Genomic DNA, 15,125 nt, shown 5'->3' with positions numbered 1-15,125 from the left:
GATAAATGTTTGTTGTTTGGATAACATTCCCTCGTTTTTTTCCTAGCACTTCAAAAACAAATGTATTATTTGTGCACTTAAATTATGACCTTATTTAGATATTAAAAAAGCCCACACCTAGTGATTTTGGATCTGTCTCTCATTTCTCCAGGTTGAAAGGAGGAGAGGATTCTCTTAAAGAGAAGGAAACTCACGCGACCACAAACTGAACAAAGCAAAGAGTAGTTGCACACTCTATTGCTCAGATTCAATCCTTTAGTAGAATCATTCCAGTGTTCTGTCAGAAAGCTTCCAGGTTCTGAAACAAAGGAAGTTAGCTAGCTGACTGACCACTGGTGTTGTGTCTGCACCAGAACAACAGAATAAGCAAATACTCTTTGCTTTGGAAGGAGGATGGGGCCAGTTTTGGGAACAGTGCTACTGTGAGGCTAAGCTGTTGTACCACAAATACATCACTTTTTTTGTTGCACCAGAATATATTCTGTCACTGTAAAGTGCCGCTGTAGCATACAGTTGTGAGATGTGTAATTTGACTGAAGTGTGGTGTAGTGTAACATCACGTACCCTTTGTACTGTGCTACGAAGATTTATTTTTTGCTATAATAGTCGTATGATTTACTGTGCTATTTCACCATCAGTTGAGCTTTGTGCTTTATTTTTTCAGTCCTCTACTGCAATACTTTGTTTGCTTGGGAATAATGTATTACAATTAGATTGCATACTATTAGGTTTCTCTTTCTTTGTGTTCCAATAAGCTCAGTGATTTCCACAAAAGGGACAAAATACAAAATGTTGATTTTTATTTGAACATGTCTATGTAAATCAATATCAATCACCAGGTCCCCATTACAATTGCATGTGAAATGAACTCATGTTGGTCAGTTGTTTAGACAGAGCTGTTGTTGAACCTAATAATGATGTTAAAAAAAACAATAGCAGTAGTATTGGCGATGGTGTAATATAGTGGTATATTGTGTGTTTAGTATACTGAAACTGGTACAAGGAATTGCTGAGACCCCAGGTTGTCTGAGTGTGTGAAAGGGTACTCACTTTAAACTTCATGTCTTACTTATTCACAACACAAACTCTCCCAGGGACAGGTATCAGTGTGTACAACTGCTGAAATCATGTTATGTTCCAACACCTTTTATACGGGTCAGAGATGTCATTTTCACTTTAATAAGGAACCAATCATTTACTGAAAGGTACAGTACAATCTGTATCATTTAAGATACTGGTATCTGTGTGCAGCATTTCAAAAATGTTTAATATTATATTTCTCTTCAAGAATAATGAGGAGTAGCCTGTAATTCAAAAACTGATAATGTTTGGTTGATTATACAAATTGTATGGACTGTAAAAATAGAAATGCCATTAAAGCATTTGATTTCTTAAAAAATGTGACTTATGCTTCTCTCTGAGTGTGTAGAAAGGGAGATGCTAGAGGAAAAACATACGCATCGACCCTGGGTCAAACTCCTTTCTGTTGTAATCACATATTTGAGAGGTTGTTTCTGAAATCAATAAAGGGAAATCGAGCTTTCACGTATCCAATGCATAATATAATGTCCAATGGAATAATTTGTTTGGTGCTAGGGCAAAGAGAATATACTGTATTTACATTTTTTGCAGGTTGAATAACAGGCCCAAAGGGGGCGCTAAAAGTAAAAGGTGTATATCAACTTCCGGTGTCACTGGGTGCCTGGGAGACGAAACGCAAAAAGCGGGCATACCGAACATATCCCGTATTTTCTCCTTGTATACATTTCATTGCAAAACATATATATTGGGACGATTTCAAATACCGTTACAACATCAACAGGACAGACGGCATAACATTGGATGTGCAATTGTACCAGCATATCCGTATTCACTCGATTTGCTAACTAATTAGCATTAGCTCGCTACCACGACTCCTTCAAGAACAGGCCCCAGCCTGGACTTTGCTTTAGCTATCTAACTAGCTAGCACAATATAACGCGTTTTCTTCGTCAATGTTATTGTCTGTTCTTAGTGTAAACTAGAACCACATCTTTATAAATCACTTGGAGTTGTTCATGTTGATGTGTGGTTGATTTTGATATTTCTAAACCGTTGTATTGGTGTTGTGTAGCTAGTTAGCATTTACTAAGTGTGTTGTGCACTTTTTTCGCAAGCTAGCGACCGCGCCGCATTCCCGTCCATTTTACAGTCACAACTAACTAGCTAGCTAGGGCTAGCAAATAAGAAACGGCGATGTCGGATTTCGACGAATTCGAGAGACAGCTGTCTGAAAACAAACAAGGTAAGCTAGCTAGTTAATCACTTATGTTTTATAACCAGGTTCTAAACTAGCTAATTAACAATCACTTATCATCACAACACAAGATCGCGAGCTGGATAACTAGCTGGTAGTAACGTTGTCTGCTAGAGTCCACACTGTCGCAGCTGTAGTCCCAGGCACATTCGTGTGGCTATAACTAGCTAACCCATTGTTTAAAAGTAACGTTTTTTTAATGTCACTAACCGGCCCTGTTTTGAACCAGCTGACGTGTTCCAGCTCTGTATATGTTGAAGTTTCCAGTTAAAATATTAAACCATGAAAAGTTAACATCTCTTGGCCATATAGTAGCTATATCCTATGAAAGTAAACACGTAACGGTGTCCATCCTCTTGCCCCCTGTACCATCTTCTCTCCTCCCCATCTCTATGGTCCTCTGTAGCTCAGTTGGTAGAGCATGGCGCTTGCAACGCCAGGATAGTGCGCTCGATTCCCGGGAACACCCGTACGTAAAATGTATGCAAGCATGACTGTAAGTCGCTTTGGATAAAAGCGTCTGCTTAATGCCATAACTATATTATTTTAACTCAACCGTTTTCTCTCCTCCCCTCTGTTTTCTTTCCTCCCTCTTCCTATTGTTTCACCGTTCCTTCCCTTTTCTTTCCCTTCCTCCAGCGGAGAAGGACAAGGAGAACCGCCACCACCGTCGCTCCCCCTCTCGCAGCCGCAGCAGAGAGAGGAAGAGGAGGAGCAGAGACAAGGACAGACGCAGCAGGGATCGCCGTGGAGACAGCAAGGAGCGCAGACCGAGACGCAGGTAACTATAGCATTGTTTTACTGCACGCTCTCAGGTGTGTAAGAGACCTAGTTAAGTGCAGGTACTACGTACTGGTTAGAGTAGGGCTATCTGCACACCTGATGAGTGAACAGTATCAGGACACTTGGAAAATAAGCAACCCAGGCAAAACTGACTTTACCTGAAATAGAAAGTTCTCACAGTCATATTGATGCACAACATTATTCCTCTGTCTGAGGTAGCCCACCTATTGTCCTGACAGTGAGATGCAAGTTTGTGGAGGAAGACTCACATCTAACAGTGTTCACACACACGTTGAACATTCTACACCTGGTCCCTTAAGTTGTTTTAGGATGCATTTGTTTTAGTGGAAAGAGCCATAGCGTACACTTACTAGACCTCAGTTTTCTGTAGAAGATTCCAAATCGGTCCCTATCCCTAGGCCCTACTAGTAGATCTGAAAGGACTGGAGTTGGTGAGCACTCCAGCAGAAGACCATATTGCTTATGCCTATCCAATCCTTTAGGATCTATGTGACGTTCATACAAACAGTGGCTTGGGGCTAATTTCCAATTGCCCTGTAGTTCCACTTCCTGCATTGGAACTACCTGTGACCAGGGTTGGAGTGAAATGAAATGTGAACTCCTTCCAATGTCATTTCAGCTCACCATCCCAACAACAACCCCAAGAGATTGCTGTAAGGTAATACAGCAAACTAACACAGAGCTTGTTTCTGCATTATTACAATATCACTCCAGTCACTCTAGCAAGTGATCTTTCCTCTGATTGTGTACTATCCACTCATGTTTATGACAGCGTATTATATCCTGTGTATACCATTGTGTGGGAAGGTTTCGGTTTCTATGGAGGGTCAACTCTGTAATAATGGGCTAGATTTGTAGGGCTCTGTGACATCATCCACTGGAAATGTCATTTAAGAGTAGTATGTCATTTGAAATCACTTGTATTTGTAAAAGGTATAATAATTTATAACATGGATTCAGACGTGTAAACCTGGTGTTTGTCATAGATGGGTTGAAGAGAAGCTGTAGGTTTCTCTAAAGGTCTGTTTCTCTAAAGGCCTGAAGGACTTTAGGGCTTGACTCACAGGACATCACAAGTAATGACTTCTATTTGTCTTTTTACTTCGTCTGTTTCCCCCTGCGCTCCTCTGTTGGTCTTTCTGTCCTCACCTCTCCTGTCCTATTTTCTCTCCATCAGTCGTTCCCCACACCGTGAAACGAAGAAGAAGAACAAAGTGAAGAAGTACTGGGACGTCCCTCCTCCTGGCTTTGAACACATCAGTGTGATGCAGTACAAAGCCATGCAGGGTAAGAGAGGAGGCCTCACTTCATCATCCTCTTCCTCCCTTGTTCTCTCTCCTCTCTATTTTCATCTACTCTATTCAACTCTTTGACCTTCGTTTGGCCTCATATTTAACAGTTCTTTCTAATACGGTCTTGTTCTGGAAGCTGAATGAATGTTGTGTTTAAAAACATGTGACTTCTCCTCAAGCTGCGGGTCAGATCCCAGCCACGGCCCTGCTGCCCACCATGACCCCAGATGGCCTGGCTGTGACCCCCACTCCTGTCCCTGTGGTGGGAAGCCAGATGACCAGACAGGCCCGTCGGCTTTATGTGGGGAACATCCCCTTCGGCATCACAGAGGTCAGTTAGCTCCTGGATGAATGTAGGGACAGAGATCAGAGAGATGTAGTAGGTAAAAGTTGATACAGGTTAAGAGGGTTCTACAGTGCTGCCATTTTACTTGTGTATGTGCCTGAATATGTAGCTGTGCGACCTGGAATTTTTATTTAGGAGGACCAGTGTGCCTAGAAAAATTAAGGATTCTAGCTTTTATTTCCTCAAATATTTTTCATTGTGCTCCTAAATTTCTTTGTTTCCGCCTACATTTGACGTGCTCCTCATAAAACAAGTTCAGCGTAGAGCCTTGACAGGTTAAGGATAGAGGCTGGGCCACCTGATTCTGTCAACTAGTATTTCAAGCTCAGGGGGATCAGAGAGTGCATAATAAATACTGTTGTTGTTGGAGTGAGTCTTTTCCAGAGTATTGCCTCAATGTCTCTCCCTGTGTAGGAGTCCATGATGGATTTCTTCAATGCTCAGATGCGTCTGGGCGGTCTCACTCAGGCTCCAGGAAATCCCGTCCTTGCTGTTCAGATCAACCAGGACAAGAACTTTGCCTTCCTCGAGGTGGGTCTCAACACCCACTTGACAATACTCAATACTGGAGAAGAAATGTGACCTTCCTCAATAGTTTTAAAGGACCTCTTCCTTTTATCTGAGTTTTATGAAATAGTCTGACGGGGGAAAGTTAACCGTCTACCTTTCTAAAACCTGGTCTGTGTTTGTTGTCCCATAGTTCCGCTCAGTGGATGAGACAACCCAGGCCATGGCGTTCGATGGCATCATCTTCCAGGGACAGAGTCTGAAGATCCGCCGTCCCCATGACTACCAGCCCCTGCCCGGCATGAGCGAGAACCCCAGCGTCTACGTGCCTGGTCTGTCCGCTTGTCTGTCTGAACGTCTCTGGCTGCTTCACTCTCTATTTAGTCCATCTTTAAACCCTTCTTAGTCTGGCCTACTAGATCTATCTACCCGTCTCTATTAGAGGTTGACCGATCATGATTTTAACGCCGATGCCGATTTATTGGAGGACCAAAAAAAGTCGATGCCGATTTTTGTGTGTGTATATATATATATACACAAAAATCGGCATCGACTTTTTTTGGTCCTCCAATAAATCGGCATCGGCGTTAAAATCATGATCGGTCAACCTCTAATAGAGACGGGTAGATAGATCTAGTAGGCCAGACTAAGAAGGGTTTAAAGATGGACTAAATAGAGAGTGAAGCAGCCAGAGACGTGTGTATATATATATATACACACATATATATATATACACACACACACACACACACACACACACACACACACACACACACACACACACACACACACACACACAAACATACATATGTGTAATGACAATTACAACACTACTGAATTAAAACTTTTTATTTTAACTTAATATAATGCATAAATATAATCCATTTAGTCTCAAATAAATAATGAAACATGCTCAATTTGGTATAAATAATGCAAAAACAGTTTTGGAGAAGAAAGTAAAAGTGCAATATGTGCCATGTAAAAAAGATAACGTTTAAGTTCCTTGCTCAGAACATATGAAAGCTGGTGTTCTTCAATATTTCCAGGTAAGAAGTTTTAGGTTGTACTTATTATAGGAATTATGACGCGTTGACTATTTCTCTATACCATTTTGTATATCATATACCTTTGACCATTGGATGTTCTAATAGGCACTTTAGTATTGCCAGCCTAATCTCAGGAGTTGATAGGCTTGAAGTCATAAACAGCGCTGTGCTTCAAGCATTGTTAAGAGCTGCTGGCAAACGCAGTAAAGTTTGAATGAATGCTTACGAGACTGCTGCTGCCTACCACCACCCAGTCAGAATGCTTTATCAAATATCAAATCATAGGCTTAATTATAATATAATAAACTCAGAAATATGAGCCTTTGGTCATTAATATGGTCAAATCTGGAAACTATCATTTCGAAAACAAAACGTTTATTCTTTCAGTGAAATACGGAACCGTTCTGTATTTTATCGAACAGGTGGCAACCCTAAATCTAAATATTGCTGTTATATTGCACAACCTTCAATTTTATGTAATAATTATGTACAATTCTGGCAAATTAGTTCCCAACGAGCCAAACTGTTGCATATACCCTTACTCTGCATGCACTGAACGCAAGAGAAGTGACAGAATTTCTCTAGTTAATATTGCCTGCTGACATGAATTTCTTTTAACTAAATATGCAGGTTTAAAAATATATACTTCTGTGTATTGATTTTTAAGAAAGACATTGATGTTTGCGGTTAGGTACATTCGTGCAACGATTGTGCTTTTTTTGCAAATGCTCTTTTGTTAAATAATCACTGTTTGGCGAAGTAGGCTGTGATTCTATGATAAATTCACAGGCACCGCATTGATTATATGTAACGCAGAAGCTAGTTAACATAGTAATATCATCAACCATGTGTAGTTAACTAGTGATTATTTGAAGATTGTTTTTTATAAGATAAGTTTAATGCTAGCTAGCAACTTACCTTGGCTCCTTGTTGCACTCATGTAACAGGTGGTCAGCCTGCCACGCAGTCTGCTCGTGGATTGTAATGGAATTGGTGTCCAAAAATACCGATTGTTATGAAAACTTGAAATCGGCCCTAATTAATCGGCCATGCCGATTGAATAACTTCTCTCTCCTTCTGTCTGTGTAGGCGTGGTGTCCACAGTGGTGCCTGATTCGGCCCACAAGCTGTTCATCGGGGGCCTGCCCAACTACCTGAATGATGACCAGGTCAGTGAGCTAACCTTAACCAGCTTAGCCTTCTAACCAGGTCACCTGGAGCCGCATACTGGGGTGTGCTGGCTGCTCACCTCCCGTGACGTCTCAGTCTGGCCCAGTGAAAACCTCCTGTTTCCTCACATGCCTAGTCAATGCTGGACGCCGTTAGCAGTGTACTGGAGTAACACTGATGGAAGCCAGACAGCTTGAAAGACCTCCAATAGTCTGAGATGTTAAGTGTCCAACAATGTCTCCTCGTCTGACTGTTCTCCCCTGTCCCTCCCATCTTTTCCCCTCTGATCTCTATGGTAATCTCACCCCTTCTCTCTGTGTTCTCCAGGTGAAGGAGCTCCTGACATCGTTTGGGCCTCTCAAGGCCTTTAACTTGGTCAAGGATAGTGCCACAGGTTTGTCTAAGGGTTATGCGTTCTGTGAGTATGTAGATGTCAACCTGAACGACCAGATCACCATGGAGAATCAGGTAGCTAACCAACCCCTTCACTTTACTTCTTCACACACCATGTCATGGTTTTGGATTTGTTCCAATTTTAATTTTTTTTTAAATTTTTTTTTTATATATATAAATATCTCCACATTTTTGCAATATCGCTTCACATTTTTAATTACTTGCATATCAATAAAAATGTAAATTAATGTTATAAAAGGGGAACTATATTGCTCTTGAGATATTAAAATGTATTATGTGTTTGATATAATTACTTTAGCCCCCACAGCAAGATACATAACTCTTGACAAAATGATTTCATGTGGTTACACTCCAATCATAACAGATTACCCTGAAATATTGGAACTGAATTGCAGTAAAAATGTTGTAAAACCTTTGAAAATGACCATCTGTAGAAAGGGAAAAATACTAAATTCTTCTTTTGGTTGGGTTCTTGAAAGGGGGAATTTCAATATACACTGGTCAAAAAAATAAAGGGAACACTAAAATAACACATCCTAGATCTGAATGAATTAAATAATCTTATTAAATACTTTTTTCTTTACATAGTTGAATGTGCTGACAACAAAATCACACAAAAATAATCAATGGAAATCCAATTTATCAACCCATGGAGGTCTGGATTTGGAGTCACACTCAATTAAAGTGGAAAACCACACTTCAGGCTGATCCAACTTTGATGTAATGTCCTTAAAACAAGTCAAAATGAGGCTCAGTAGTGTGTGTGGCCTCCACGTGCCTGTATGACCTCCCTACAACGCCTGGGCATGCTCCTGATGAGGTGGCGGATGGTCTCATGAGGGATCTCCTCCCAGACCTGGACTAAAGCATCCGCCAACTCCTGGACAGTCTGTGGTGCAACGTGGCGTTGGTGGATGGAGCGAGACATGATGTCCCAGATGTGCTCAATTGGATTCAGGTCTGGGGAACGGGCGGGCCAGTCCATAGCATCAATGCCTTCCTCTTGCAGGAACTGCTGACACACTCCAGCCACATGGGGTCTAGCATTGTCTTGCATTAGGAGGAACCCAGGGCCAACCGCACCAGCATATGGTCTCACAAGGGGTCTGAGGATCTCATCTCGGTACCTAATGGCAGTCAGGCTACCTCTGGCGAGCACATGGAGGGCTGTGCGGCCCCCCAAAGAAATGCCACCCCACACCATGACTGACCCACCGCCAAACCGGTCATGCTGGAGGATGTTGCAGGCAGCAGAACGTTCTCCACAGCGTCTCCAGACTCTGTCACGTCTGTCACGTGCTCAGTGTGAACCTGCTTTCATCTGTGAAGAGCACAGGGCGCCAGTGGCGAATTTGCCAATCTTGGTGTTCTCTGGCAAATGCCAAACGTCCTGCACGGTGTTGGGCTGTAAGCACAACCCCCACCTGTGGACGTCGGGCCCTCATACCACCCTCATGGAGTCTGTTTCTGACCGTTTGAGCAGACACATGCACATTTGTGGCCTGCTGGAGGTCATTTTGCAGGGCTCTGGCAGTGCTCCTCCTGCTCCTCCTTGCACAATGGCGGAGGTAGCGGTCCTGCTGCTGGGTTGTTGCCCTCCTACGGCCTCCTCCACGTCTCCTGATGTACTGGCCTGTCTCCTGGTAGCGCCTCCATGCTCTGGACACTACGCTGACAGACACAGCAAACCTTCTTGCCACAGCTCGCATTGATGTGCCATCCTGGATGAGCTGCACTACCTGAGCCACTTGTGTGGGGTTGTAGACTCCGTCTCATGCTACCACTAGAGTGAAAGCACCGCCAGCATTCAAAAGTGACCAAAACATCAGCCAGGAAGCATAGGAACTGAGAAGTGGTCTGTGGTCACCACCTGCAGAACCACTCCTTTATTGGGGGTGTCTTGCTAATTGCCTATAATTTCCACCTGTTGTCTATTCCATTTACACAACAGCATGTGACATTTATTGTCAATCAGTGTTGCTTCCTAAGTGGACAGTTTGATTTCACAGAAGTGTGATTGACTTGGAGTTACATTGTGTTTAAGTGTTCCCTTTAATTTTTTGAGCAGTGTATAATGTGTAGAATTGCTTAGACCCTGGGGGTTTGTCCCTGCTGATGATTGACAGCTGTATTAACCACTTGGAGATGCCCTGTTCCCACAGGCCATAGCAGGACTCAACGGCATGCAGCTGGGAGATAAAAAACTCCTGGTGCAGAGAGCCAGCGTGGGATCCAAGAACGCCACTCTGGTGAGACTGAGATCTGGGCAGGCTGGGAATAGAGTGCTACTGTAGAGAGGGAAGTAGAAGGTAGAGTGAAGCTCTTGGTCCAGGGAGCCATCAGGACATCTGAGAAAGATACACTTGGATAGAGGATCTTGTGCAGAGGGGGTAGAGGATCTTAGATAGAGTAGAAGAGACGAGGGGGAGCATATGCTGTGCCCTTGGGGGCGGCCCGTGCTGTGTCTGTTCTACTTTTCCAATCCCTCACGGCATGTTCTGTATCCGACACTCCTTCTCCAACCCTCCTCTCTCCCCTCCAGACAAGTATAAACCAGACCCCGGTGACACTGCAGGTGCCGGGCCTGATGAACAGCTCAATGACCCAGATGGCCGGCCTGCCCACTGAGGTGCTGTGTCTGATGAATATGGTGGCTGTGGAGGAGCTGGTGGATGAAGAGGAATACGAGGAGATCGTGGAGGATGTGAGGGACGAGTGCAGCAAGTACGGCCAGGTCAAGAGCATCGAGATCCCCAGACCTGTGGATGGGCTGGAGGTCCCTGGCACTGGCAAGGTGAGAGAGAGAAGCTTCTGTCTGTCTTCAGCTTCATGGCTTTGCCTTTTTGAATGATCTCATTGAACCTCCTTACATTTCCTCTCTCTATCCCCCTCTGTCCTATAGATCTTTGTGGAGTTCATGTCAGTGTTTGACTCCCAGAAGGCCATGCAGGGTCTGACGGGCAGGAAGTTTGCTAACCGGGTGGTGGTGACCAAATACTGCGACCCTGATGCCTACCACCGCCGAGACTTCTGGTAGAGGATGGCGACAGATGAAGATAGTGAGGGGGGTGGATTGCCATATTTCAAATCGACCCCTAACCCCCCACCACCTAGGCACTCGTTTTGACATGAAAAGGTGTGAGCGACATAATGTTTCACCTAGTCCATCAGAAGGCCAGGTAGAGTTCAGAGAAGTACCCAGGGGTAGGGGCTGGGGATCCATTTGGTATTGGGCAAAAGAGAAGGGAGAGATAAAGGGTTTGTATTCTGATGAAAACCAAGAGGGGGGTGGGGGTTCAAAGATTTTTGTGAATTGTGTGTAGTAACAGGTAAGGGGTAAATGATTTTTATACTTTGTGAGAAAGGGATGGGTCATTCTGGGGGGGGGGGGGGTCTTGCCACACCTTATGGTTTGTATTTAAATGCAGGGAGCCTGTTTTAAATACTTTAGGAAGGTGAGGAGAGTGGGAAGTCCACTATAAGAGTGGTGGATAGATGGATGGACAGGCGTATTCATCATTTCATATGGGGAGAGGGAGGTGGTGACATTTTTTATTTGACCCAACAATGTAGATAACATGATCAGATTCTTGTTGTGAAAAGGGGGAAGGAAAGCTCGAAAGCTATTGACAGGATAGCATGGAAACTATTGACAGGATAGCATTGACAGGATAGGATGGAAAGCTATTGACAGGAATGGCCTCGTTTTGTGATTTTTTTTTTCTCAGATTTGGACATTTTAGATTTCCTTGTTTTTCTTCCATGTACATCAGACTAAGCCCCTCTTCCTCACCCTGTGTGTAGCGAGAGCGGGAGAGGCTGTAACTATACATAACCCACTCCAATGTCATATTGGACTAATTTATCTGAATGTCAGCTGTTGTGGTTTATACTGTCACACCTTGCATTGTCACCAGGACCAGAGTTTGAGTACCATACATTTTTATTACTGCCTGTGTCTCTTTGAAGGTTTTGTTTCTTTTTTTGAATTGAAACCTTTTATCTAGTGTGAATTTATCCATCCCCATTTTTAGCAGGCAAAATAATTATATCCCTACACCCTTACCCATAAAAGAGGCTGCGAAAGGCAGGCTTTTGAAGTTCTGAATTGTTATTTTTGAATTGTGAGTGAAGAATATTGGATTGGTGTTGAGTTGGGCTCGATCTGATTCTGATTAAAAGCCTTGCTATTTTTCATGTCACATTCAAGATAAAAAATATATGGGGTACTCATTCATGTCTGCTTAGCAAGTTTGTCAATACATGGAGTCATTTCATTCTTTGGTCTTTTCAGGTAACAATGATTTGAGATTGTAGTCAGTATTCAAGTTGTATTGCTTTGTCTGGAATTAGTTTATTTTGTTTTTGTTTTGCTTCCTGTTTCAAACCTACCTATAGAATATTGGACCGCTCATACAGAAATCTCTTTGTCCCAGGTAGTGTTTGTGTAACTTCTCACCGCAGCAGACAAAATAAAGGTATAAAGACTAATACCAATGTTTCCTGTTCTACTGCCCACAAATAAAATGCACTATTTACTTTGACCAAGTTATCAGGCTTTTAGTAACTATAAAAGTCAGGTAGTATTGTGTGATTGTACACCTTTTCTGTTAAGTAATGGGTTTGTTGTCACAAAGGGTGAGATGGAGATATTAAACAGATGATTTTTTTAACTGAAAGGGAGTGCAGTCTTTTGGACAGGTTCTCAAGTGTTCTATTGGAATGGTCAACAAAATGTTCATACTCATCAAAAGGTTGTCCCCTCAACTGTATATATGGTCTCACTTCTTCCTCATCTCCCTCAACCTTTGTCATTACGACTTCAAGGACCACTGGTTACACTATGGGGTTGGGAGGGAGTTCCCATGAAGCTTTGTGTTCACACCTAGAGTTGGGCAGTACCAGTAAAATGTGACTTTCTCCCCTTCTAAAATTTGCTTTTTAAATGTTACCATGTCATTTAATTTGAGCTTTTCTGGGGGGGAAATGTGATTTCTTAAGTGAATTAATGGAATAAAAAATGGTTAAAACCACATGTAGTTTATAACAGAAGTGTGGATCTTTTATTTAACTAGGCGAGTCAGTTAAGAACAAATTCTTATTTACAATGACGGCCAAACCCTAACGACACTGGGCCAATTGTGCACCGCCCTATGGGACTCCCAATCACAGCTGATTGTGATACAGCCTGGAATTGAACCAAGGTCTGTAGTGATGTCTCTAGCACTGAGATGTAGCCTTAGACCACTGCACCACTTAATTTCTCATTTTCAAAAGTTGCTCAAACAGGATTTCTGATTATACACACTGAAAAGCAGGAGTTGACTAAAAGTGCAAGTAGACTTGGCTTGTATGTTTACATTTTCTCTTAGCCACGACTTCCAGTAGTGAGCGCATACATTTTCATACTGGTCCCCCATGGGAATCAAACCCACAACCCTGGCATTGTAAGCGCCATGCTCTACCAACTGAGCCACACGGGACTGATTTTGACTGTTTCTCCATTGAAATGTCAAGGTGACAGGTTCAGAACCACAGTACACATAAACCTGAGCTGACTGGTCAGCAGTATTCATGGGTAGAGGCTTGCCTAAGTGGCATGAAAACAGGTTGACACTGCAGCCTTCAGTACTCCCTCTATACTCACCTGGGGCTTATTCAGGAGGGAACGGCTACTGAAATGCATAATGCAGCACAGACATGACACTGGCATATGAATAATGAACCATGTCTCTATACATCCCATCTTTGTCTGTGCCGTTGCACGCCACTGAGGAAGGCCAGCAATATGGTGCAATCCCTCCAGACCAGGCTATATGTTGCCAGAAAGTACAGAATCTAAGATCAGTTTACCCACCCCAATCCAATCCCAAGAGGGAAAACAAGACTGTCCTTAGATCAGTGTAAAGGAATAACTTCATCCTACTCCAGTGGGAATCAGTATAGAGACTCAGGGAAGATCTCAATTGCATACTCCTCATGTCCTCTCTCCTCGTCTCCTTCTTAAAACCCATTGGATGAGAAAGCCAGAAGTCCTGCCCCTCGGACCTTCTCCTCCAATGGGTTTTGAGAAAGAGACGAGAGAGGACGCGAGGAGTATGCAATTGAGATCTTTCCTCAGTAGCCCACCATAGGAGCCCAGCCCAGGCAGGTCTGATGCTGCAGTAGTATATCCATGCACTGCTGCCCTCTAGTGGGAAGTCTACACCACACCTCCCCACTGATCTTCATTCAGAAAGATGGAACGCTGCAGTAGCAGAGGGAGAGAGCAACACTAAACACTACGTCAAGGGATGGAGGCTGTGTGCATGTGTGTGCCTGTGCATGTGTGTGTGAAAGCAGAGCACAATTTGTAAATGCATAGGTTTAAGGTTCAGATTTCTCTTGTCATGACATCACAGAGCAGTAGATCAAACAAACATTTAGTGTTTTTTCTCTTCTATGCGGTCCTTAGTTCAACTATAGAATATCTTACAGATGACATCATGCAGTGTGTGTGTGTTCCGTTGTGTGTGCACGCGCTCTCGTGTGCGTTTTGGTGTGCGTGCTTACATGAGTGTGTATGTGTGTGCATGAGTGAGTGTGAGCATACATCACTTCGGTGGTGACAGGACTTGGAGTGATGTGTATATGAGAGTCTGAGGATGTTCACATCAGCACACCTTGTATTATAAAAGACCTGAGATTACCACTGTCTTCCTATCAGACCATATGAGGGAGGAGAGGTAAAGCCATACAGCCAGGACAGAGGCACAGTGCCAGAGTCCACTCTACAGCAACTAGAAAAAAGTTAAGAAATAAAGCACACAAGTATAATTATATTTTGACAGGAAAGCTAATTTGCACAGGCAAAGATTAAATACTGTAGGCCACCTTTAATGATTGATACCACATTAATTCAATGCATTTCTATGTCAAATCTGACAGCCACCCTTCCCCCATGCCTTGCGTGTTTCTGGACCCTTGCCCACCCACCCCGGGTGCTAGGAAAATGAATCCAGTTGAATGGATGTTTGGCTCTTCATCAAGCCGATATGCCCACCATATTGTCCACTTTCTGAAAAGAATCATCACCTACAGAACAAGCGTGTTGTTATGCTGCAATCCCAGGAAGTGGTGAGGAACTGAGATGACTGGTGACTGGGGGGAGGGGTATTCCTGTCAGCCCCGTACCTCATTCGCCAAGTTCCCCGTGACTCTGCCACTCGATCTCTCTCTCCCTCTACCTCAATTAGCTTTCTCTCTCAGTG

At 43.3% G+C, this 15,125-nt stretch overlaps 1 protein-coding gene across 4 annotated transcripts; it reads left to right on the top strand.

Moving 5' to 3' along the window:
• The first annotated feature begins 1,675 nt into the window (after window positions 1–1,675).
• LOC115177489 (splicing factor U2AF 65 kDa subunit) lies at window positions 1,676–12,919 on the top strand. 4 transcript variants are annotated; one of them, XM_029738303.1, is made up of 13 exons: window positions 1,677–2,284; window positions 2,703–2,765; window positions 2,936–3,077; window positions 3,720–3,758; window positions 4,278–4,387; window positions 4,572–4,723; window positions 5,153–5,269; window positions 5,439–5,577; window positions 7,381–7,460; window positions 7,789–7,929; window positions 10,038–10,124; window positions 10,418–10,669; window positions 10,778–12,919. In XM_029738303.1, the coding sequence occupies exons 1-13, from the start codon at window positions 2,236–2,238 to the stop codon at window positions 10,910–10,912; spliced, it is 1,506 nt and encodes a 501-aa protein (XP_029594163.1). In that variant the 5' UTR covers window positions 1,677–2,235; the 3' UTR covers window positions 10,913–12,919. The 4 variants fall into 4 exon arrangements, with proteins under 4 accessions (XP_029594164.1, XP_029594163.1, XP_029594165.1 ...); XM_029738304.1 differs by lacking the exon at window positions 3,720–3,758 and having other exon boundaries at window positions 1,676–2,284; window positions 10,778–11,069; XM_029738305.1 differs by lacking the exon at window positions 2,703–2,765 and having other exon boundaries at window positions 10,778–11,069.
• Window positions 12,920–15,125: the final 2,206 nt, after the last annotated feature.

Source organism: Salmo trutta, chromosome 37 (genome assembly GCF_901001165.1).
Source record: "Salmo trutta chromosome 37, fSalTru1.1, whole genome shotgun sequence".
Classification (NCBI taxonomy): domain Eukaryota; kingdom Metazoa; phylum Chordata; class Actinopteri; order Salmoniformes; family Salmonidae; genus Salmo; species Salmo trutta.
Note: the sequence above shows the minus strand (reverse complement) of the source record. Positions and strands in the feature narration are given on the sequence as shown.